This window comes from Scomber japonicus, chromosome 18 (assembly GCF_027409825.1).
Source record: "Scomber japonicus isolate fScoJap1 chromosome 18, fScoJap1.pri, whole genome shotgun sequence".
Classification (NCBI taxonomy): domain Eukaryota; kingdom Metazoa; phylum Chordata; class Actinopteri; order Scombriformes; family Scombridae; genus Scomber; species Scomber japonicus.
This window is the reverse complement of record NC_070595.1, coordinates 24,359,456-24,368,679: the sequence shown is the minus strand read 5'-3', so window position 1 is coordinate 24,368,679 and position 9,224 is coordinate 24,359,456. Positions and strand designations below refer to the sequence as shown.

The window sequence follows — 9,224 nt, the reverse complement described above, 5'->3', positions numbered from 1 at the left end:
CCAAGAAGAGAACAGACAAAATGACAATGTTCACAGACATTTTTAATGGATGTGAGGGATGAATGACCTCAAAAGACAATGCAAAGGTATTTGGTAGGCTTTGGATTAAAAGATAATCATGCAGCTGTATTTATGGAATGAGAATGAGTCAATTAACAGGGTAATAACTGATGTGTGCAGTGCTTTACTTTCTCTTTTACCTACTGAAATCTGAGGGTACATTCACAGCTGCAAAAGGAGGTGAGTGAGGAAAAGTAGGACACACATGATAGAGGACTGCTGTGAGATTTGAAGTGTGTAAAACAAATGGAGTGTTTTGTGTACTGAGACAGAGAAGTATGAAAATGGATAAAGAGAAGGACGAAAAGGTTTATACCTCGCTGGAGCTGACTCCTCTAGGACAGATACAAACATGTCATGTACAAAGATGAATGATGAATGATACAATTTGGTTTCTATGTCCACACACGCACACACGCACGCACACGCACACACACACACACACACACACGCACACACACAATAATGCACGCCCAGAGAGTGACAGGCAGGCTTTAAGACCTGCAGCAGCCAGTGCCCTTCATCTCCTTGTTTACGTACTCCTGTAGTTTAAAGTTCTCACTGGGATCCTTCATAGACCGGCGTTTCAACTCCCTGAGATGAAGAAACAGCATAAAAAGAGAATAAATGAAACATTCTTCAGATTCCTGATGTCTTACCATAAACTCCACCTGTTGCTGATTTATGCAATATGTTGGTCCAAAAATTGAATGAGGAAACTGTAACTTAAGGACAACATTTCATATAGTGCAATTTTGAACTCAAAGTCTGCTTAGTGGCTTTTTCTAAGAGGTCTCAACCTGAAATGCAGTTGAAAGCTCTGGGAAAAGCATCTATCTTCTTAAGTAATACATTCTCTTAATTAGATCAATCATTAACACTTGAGGTAGGTGTACTCACTTGGCCACAGCAGTGAAAGCCAGCTCTACATTGAGACCTGACCTGGCACTCGTCTCCATAAAGGGAACTCCAAACTCCTGCACAGTCAAAGTAATAGCAGTTAATGGAGATCTATCTTTTGGGCTTCAACCTGTCATCTCCAGAGGACACATAGGCTACATATTTATAATAATTTAACACCTTTTAACTGGATTATACTGCTGAATTAAGAAAAAAGGGTTAGGGTTAGGTTTTGCAGATCTTGTGCTTGTTTACTTAAGATCAATCCAACTCAGGCTCACTTGTGATAGATTTGTTTTCCAGCCTTTCTTTTATAGGGGGAATTTGTCTCAGCCCACAGTGATAATAACTGTGTGCTTTTTTTCATCCTCCCAGGCTGAGCCTTAAGTTAGGTCTATTTAGTGGCACTTTATTGCTCCCACGTCTGGAGAGAATCACCTGGCTGTATGTTATTTGTTGTGCCGTGCTGTGAAGCAACAGTTGAAGACATTGATAAAAAGAAATGTTTGCTCCTGTTCCAGTACTTAGTGGTTATCTACCCAAAACTGAAGGCTATCACAGAGAACCCAGCAATAAGAAAGTGATTGTAACTGACATACTGAATGAATGTTTTGCAGAAGCTCATCAAACTTTATAGATTATGTCCAACAAAGCAGGAATATATACAGTAAAAGTTCATTTTCCACTGTTTATTATCAACGTCTATATATCGTCTTCCCCTTCTTTGTCTGATCAGTCTTTTTGTGTGAAAAGATAAAAAGCAAAAATTAGAGCTGATCTCTGGACAATCCCGCCTTGTTGTAATATTCATAGTGTTCTCGTTCGCCATAGAAATTCAATCAGTCATACAAATCCTTTACTAAATGAAGGAGAGAATAAATTATTTAAATACTGTATATAGACACCTACAAGATGAGCTGCCTTTCTGGTGCTGCTTCTTATTCTAACCCAGTTAACTTTGCAGCACAGGAATCATTGCACTAAAAATTCTTCTTCTTATTATTATTCAGATTTCTTTACCTTAGCAAGCCTCTCGCCATCCTCTCTCTTCACCACCCTCTCATGACTGGCATCAGCCTGGTGAGACAGGGAGAATAATAAGGTCACAACATGCCAACATCATGCACTGACTAAAACCACAACATACACCCACCAACTGTGGAGATCTGTTTGCTGTTTGTCCACAGTTTACATACAAGCCTTTGGTGGTGTTTAAATCTGATGGCAGTTAATGAGTCATAATTGGTTGTTAGGATGCTAATTAAGGGCTGATATGGAGTGAAAGTAGACGGAGCTCTGAGGCAGAGACATCTGTTCTCCGCTGAGAGGGAGGGATGGGAATGGCAGTCACAGAAAAAATGTATTTGCTATTAAGCAACTTGACAGCTATTATCAGATGTATGTGTAATTGAAATGAACAAAACTAATTGTACTTTTGGAAATACTATTAAACTTATTAAAGCCAATACAGTTTACCAATGATGTACTTGTGTGTCATGTTGCTTTGGTCACATTTTAAATACATTAAGTGTTTATATATACAGTATATGCAGTACTTGATACTGTGCAGGTGTGCATTAAAACTGGGTATGCATGAGTTTCTAATGATTTTCTATTATACATTCTTTTGATTAAACAAAAGAAGCCATACGTCTCAAATACACCACAAGAACTTTAAAAAAATATTATTTACGTCTTATCTAATCAAAAAATAAGTTAACAAAACTAAGAATCTGACCAAGTATTTAGTGTAAACATTCGTTACATGATACTCGAGAGAGCTAAAGTCTGGACCTATAAGCATTTAAGTTTGACATCTAGCCACACTGTGCATATTAAGTATCTGCAGGATTTATTGCTTCCATTCTACCTCCACCTACAATCAGAAATATTTCCCATAATGCCTTGCCTTGTTTCCAAGCAGCATGAGCACCACATCCTGTTGGGCGTACTCATGGATCTCAGTCAGCCATGCCTGGTAACAAAACAGGACAAAGAGACAAGAGAGAGACAGACAGAAGACAGGATCTGTTAGCAGAAGGCAATTATGAGTGTGAAAAAGTAAAACAACCAGAGATGAGAGACAAGAAAGAAGAAACGTGTAGTACACATAATAAGGGCTTCAGGAAAAGAAAACCTTGTCCGGGACTTCACAAGAACAAGCCCGAGGATTAAATCTAACAAGGTGAATAAAGAGGAGGAGGAAAGTGAGAGTGACTAGGGCATTTAGAAGATGAAGGGAGAAAAATGTGCAGACAGATTAGCAGAGGCAAGGACAAAGAGATAAAAGGGATAAAAGCAAGAGATAGCATGTAAGAATGAGAAACACTGTGAGAAAAAGAGGCACTGTAACACACACTCATCATCATCCTCAGTTTACACAAGACTGTCTGATCCATCTTAAGTATAGTCCATACACAGGGGGGGGGGAGATATAGCTTTCCAAGGGAACAAATAGCACTTCTGACAGTACAAGCTCTGACAGCACCTGAACCACCTTTTCACTGTTAATGAGCATTTAATCAGCACCGACAGACACCTGCAAAGCCCTCCTGCTGAAATAATATCCCTCATCTCAGCACAATGCTTACTTGTATCCACAGTGACTTACTCCACATTGGATTTCTGATTGGCTGGTGATCAATCCCCCTTTTCTTTTGCAGGCATGCTTCAGAGCTGTTTCCCCTTTGGCAGCTCTGTAGTAATTAATTCTGGTATAAAAGGATTTCACAGGGGTAACCTCCAGCTAAAGGTCATGTTAAATAACAAGAGATGAGATAGGAGGTGTGTGTTAAGTGTGCTGCCTGTGCATGTAGAAGACTATATGCACGAGTCAATTATAGTCTATTGTATACAGTAGGTGTGTGTCCATATGAACGTTTCTTGATATAATAACATGGTTCTAAATTATTTTGATAAATACTGAAATAAGATGGATATTTTCAGCCACACTAGGAGCATGGCAGCCCACCACTTTGGTCCAGATTGAAATATCTAAAAAACTATTGGATTAATTGCCATAAAATTTAGTTTATGGCAAGGTTTAGTACTAATTGGCAAATGTAGCATGCTAAAACACTGAGGGTTAACATGCAACAAACAACAGCAACAGCGTGACACTTCAACATAGCTGCTAAACATCAGTGTGTTCATATCTCCATTGTGAAGATGTAACTGGTGGTAGCATGTAGCTCCAAACACTGCAGTGCCTGAGTATAGCTTTGCAGGCTGCTAGCTTTTGTTCAAACTTAATTTAAAAGTACTTTTAGGGCAGAAATGATTAGTTGATTAATCAGATTGTTGATCAATAAAAAAAATAATGAGCCCGAACAAAGGACGAAAAAATGCCCAAATCATCCATTCCACATTCTTAGATTTCAATATTTGCAGGTTTTCTTCTATCAAATAAAATCCAAAGATAATCAGCTTGATATAATTAAATTACTGGAAATAGACAGAACAAGCAATTTTATGCAATGTTTTTGGCTTTAGGGACCCAAAGGCCAGACGGTTAATCAAAAAATTATCCGGGGGCTAACAGGAAATTAAAACTTTACATTTATGATGAATGTTTTGTTTACATTTTTAATTAAATAAAGATGTAAAAACAAGAACTTCAGAACTATAACATGCATTGCCTCTTTTGCTGATACAATCATTAAGATGTAAAAACTAATCTAAAAAAACAAACTAAAACTAATCCACATCATCTTTAAAATGTTCACTCAGCGTCTCCCAGGCTTCAGCAGCTGTCAAATCCTCCCATATCCAAACCTTGAAGCTCAGAGTCTTTGCTCACTCAGCCTCACATCAACAGAATGGCCCACTACAGCACTTGATTCGCATTACACGACCCTGTTCTCTCACACACACACACACACACACACACACACACACACACACACACACACACACACACACACACACACACACACACACACACACACACACACACACACACACACACACACACACACACACACACACACACACACACACACACACACACACACACACACACACACAGGTGTATATAAATAAAAGATCAGGATCCCATCAACCCAACTGCAAACTGAACTGGAGCAGTAAGTCACTCACTTTCATGAAGAACGTTAGAAGGCTTATTGCTCAAGAGGGACGAGGCTACTTTTAATACTTCTCTACATGTTGCCTTCCATTCAATTGTTAGTTTATATAAGCAGGATTTGAGGGAGAGAAGTAAAGCAATTCAACATCAGACAAAAGTAGGAAATGTTTGAACAAACACTTCATTGTTTTGAGCGAATGATTAAACTGAGTTTTAGAAATCCAAGCTTTACTAAAATGTCTGCAACTTTGCTGAAATGAAATCTGCTTTTCTTTATTTTATACAACGTTCAACAAAACAATGATTGATTGCATGCTGGACACTGTTCATTTGTAAATATGCATTTTAACCTCTAACCAGTCTTTTCATTTATCGTGTTGGCTTTGAATCAATTCTGAATCCCATTTGTATTTTGATGTGCTTTGGTGTTAAAGAGGTCAGAGAGGCTTGGTGAATTGAGAAACCAGACAGGGCTCTGAGGTTTCTTTAATCAGGCACTGAGCTCCACCTGTTAGAAGCAGATAACTGATTCAGAGAAACCTTTAGAGACGTTCGAAAAAGGTCTGACGGAGACCTCTGCTATTCTGATAAAGCTGGAAAAGATTGGGTTGTGTTGCTTGAAATTTGCATTAGAATTATCAAGGGCAACCTCCACCATTGCTCTTCAACATAGTGCTGAGGGGGCGAAAAGTTACTGAGGAGCATTTTGCATGTGGCTAATTGGCTGCTTCATGCATAATGTAACCTTTTGTCAAGGAGCCCGTTATTCAAATGTTGCTTTTCATGATGGGTGACTCGTCATTGTTGCTTCATGTCAATCATACTAGCTCTCCATCTAACAAAATTCCCCCACAGTCAGCCCTAAAACACGATGTTTTGATAAGCACTCTTTGAGAGTTATGCTGCAGTTTGTATTATGGTTGTATAATATTGCACTAATCAGGGTCATTGCTGGATAGTGACTTCTTCATTTCCAAACACTCAATGTTCTTACTAGCTGATTGTGTGAATTTGTATGTCCAAAATAGCTTTTTAATAGGATAGGCTATTGTTCCTTTATCTTCAAACTTTGCAACCTTTCATTCTCACACACAGTCTGTTCAAACCTCCGCAGTATAAAACACTCTCCCTGAATTGACAGCTTGCCTGTAAGTGACTCTCTTCATATGGTGCGATTACTGGTGATGAACCATAGCTTGTAATTAGATCATTCAGCTGTTTATAGTGCATGCCCCCCTGATGGGTCATTGATTCCAGATGATGCTGCTTGTCACCTCCAGCCTGGAGAATTAAAGCCTCCCATTATCTTTTTATGGTGGAAGAAGGTTGATGAGTGCAATGTCTGATGTTATTTAAAGAAAATATGTTAAAGTTAGTGCATTTGAACTTGCTGAGGATTTACTTCTGTTACAGACAGAGAGGGGAGCTTTGAGCAGTGCTGTAGCTTATGACAAACCATACTGGAAATTAAAGTCCATGCAAAAGAGTGGGAAAGCAAGCTTTGCACAGAGCACATATTGTTTCTAGTTTGTTTTGGAGGAAAAGCATACATGATCTACTTGTTCTAGAGAGACTTTTTGGAAGTGATATTTGATGTGTAAACAGATGCAAAATATAAATAAGGGCAGTGTGATTAATAGCCAACAAAGGGTCCCTGAACAAACAGTGACATCCGGCTGTTGGTACTGCATCCATTTGCAAACAAGGAAACTGACTCATTGTTTGAAGCTCTGGAAACATGAAGCTCTCTAATGCTTCATTTTAAACATTGTCTACCCTAATTTATATCTCTCATATTTGTCACATAGTTCACAGTTGCTCTTGTAGCCTTTCCTTCAGATTCACTCAATTATGTATATCAGTTTGTATTGCACCTGTAGAGAGTATTTGCATAGTTTGAGTTTGACGCAGTCTTTCTCAAAATCTTGGCAGCTGAAACTTGGCTAGCTGCTATCTTATAATACAAAACATATCCAAGAGCAGTTTTTTTTCGTTGCAGGTTGGCAGTCTCCCCTGCCTCCAGTGTTTGAGCTAAGGTAGGCTAAACACTTCCTGGATCAATTGTTCTGAAAGTCAAATCAATTTTTTACTTATACAGCGCCAAATAAAAACAGAGGTTATCTTAGTGCACTTTTCACATAGTGCAGGTCATTTACATAGACCCAACATTCCCAATGAGCAAGCACTTGGTGACTGCGGCCAGGGAAAATTCCCTTTTAATGAGAAGAAACCTCAAGCAGAATCAGGTTCAAGGTGGGCGCCCATTTGCTTTAACCAGTTGAATTGAAAGAGGAGGGGGAGAGAGACACAGAGAAGGACAACAATAATAACAATAACAACAATAATATAAATATGACTAGTATTAAATAATAATGAAACAAAGAGACATAATTTCAGCCCAACATTTCTTCTCTTGTGTGGAGCTACTGCATCTAATTTTGAAAGCTGGAGCAAGCTGACAGAACATTTACTGCCCTCCAGTGGTCACAGTGTGTAAGTGCAACACTAAGTTAAATTCGTAGCTAACAAAAAGTGTGAATTTAATTAATATAATCGTCATCAATTCATTTGTCAATCAATATGTGCAACTCGACTATTAGTATGGAGACCAGTTGCTAAAGATGTCTACAACAGTGTAAAAGCGGACATGGTAGCAGACCAACACTTCCAGTGAACACAGTGAACGAATAAAATAAACCTGCAGTTTTATTTGTCGCTTTAGAACTGCAGCCTTGCAAGCTGATGAATACCTGGCTTCAAATAAGTCTAATATCTTCAGTGGCCATGGCTAAAGGAACTGGGCTGGGTTCATCTTTTATTCAAGACTAATACCAGGCTCTCTGGCCAAATGCTCAGGGAGCCAAATGTCAATGACAATGTGGCATGGTGTCAGAGGAAGTAATACATTTCTCCGCTCAATGGCATAGCATTACAGTCTCCAAACAGTGTGGCAAATCAGATGTAGGTGAAACTTTAATGTTGTTTTCAAGATCCAAAAACAACAACAAACTTTTCAGCTTCATTGATTACTATTTCATGAGCAGCACCTCTGATTTCTCTGTTCGCAGTCAGTGTAAAAGTACGACATGATAACAATGGCACAGGGACTGATGTGACACAGTCAAAGATGGAGGGAGAGATGTGACAGAGAGGGCGCCATGAGGCAGCAAGATTGAGAGACAGACGGTGACAGTGAAAGAAAAGACAAAGACCAAAGGATCTGTATCAGAGAAAGGAAGATAAAAGCCAGGCAGACAGCTGCTTGCGGCTGGAACGTGACACTGGCGAGACAAGTTGTCACTGACAGAGGTATGTGAGGGTACTTCTGATGTTGCCTTGTTTATGTTTTCCTTTTGTTGTCACTGAGAAGAGAAAGCAGGGCTGTGTTCTATGACACTAACCTCACCAGGTCAGCCGATAGAGTGGAGATATACAGTGGGGAAGAGTACCTATGGTAAAAATGACAGGCTTCTACATGCTTTGTACAGTAAGTGGGAAAACCTGTAAAATCGGCAGTGTATCAAATACGTTCTCCCCACTGTATCTAGGGAATTATATACTATATACTTGTTCAGGATTGGCTGGCAGGCCACCATTAAATATGTATAACAGGTTACCTAAAAAATGTTAGAGTTATTGTGGTATGGGCTAGGTATTGAATCTAAATACTGCTGAAATGTGTTCTTCTTCCTGTATTTTGCGCACTGGGGTTGAAACGCCCCATATTACATATTCATTATGACAAAGGTAATAAATGGACAGCGCATATTATCTTGCACAGTTGAAAGATGCAAACCTCAGTGTGCTGCGTTAGATCAGCTTGCACATTTTTTGCTGGTGATGTCAAGTTTGCACACGTATTTATACACGCAGACCTTTAGTAAATCAGGCCCTAAGCTCCCAAAATTGCTACTAATGAGTTTGTATGGCAAAAGGGAAATTAATGTAAAATAATGGGGGGAAAAAAAGTTATGCAAAAAAAAAAAAAAAAAAAAAAAAAAGTAAGATTTGGTATCATTTTGGCATTGCTACAGAAATCTCAGATTCCATATCAGCATTAGCATAGAAAAATATCATATGTCCTAACTGTTTGTTTTCCTCCACCTTACATTTTACTTTCTTATCAAGAAACATCATTATGCCTTATTGTCTTCCTTTGGTACAAGATCCAGCCCGG

The 9,224-nt window shown here is 38.9% G+C and overlaps 1 protein-coding gene across 1 annotated transcript in view; it reads right to left on the bottom strand.

Annotated features, from left to right (window-relative positions):
• Window positions 1-548: 548 nt before the first annotated feature.
• The window catches only part of LOC128378785 (ras-related protein Rab-26-like), a 50,153-nt gene continuing 41,477 nt past the window's right edge, over window positions 549-9,224 (bottom strand). The window contains exons 6-9 of the mRNA XM_053338377.1: window positions 2,870-2,935; window positions 1,981-2,037; window positions 961-1,037; window positions 549-654 (exon numbers count right to left, since the gene is read on the bottom strand). Of these exons, the coding sequence (XP_053194352.1) occupies window positions 555-654; window positions 961-1,037; window positions 1,981-2,037; window positions 2,870-2,935 (300 nt within the window). The 3' untranslated portion in view covers window positions 549-554. The remainder of the gene's footprint in view (window positions 655-960; window positions 1,038-1,980; window positions 2,038-2,869; window positions 2,936-9,224) is intronic.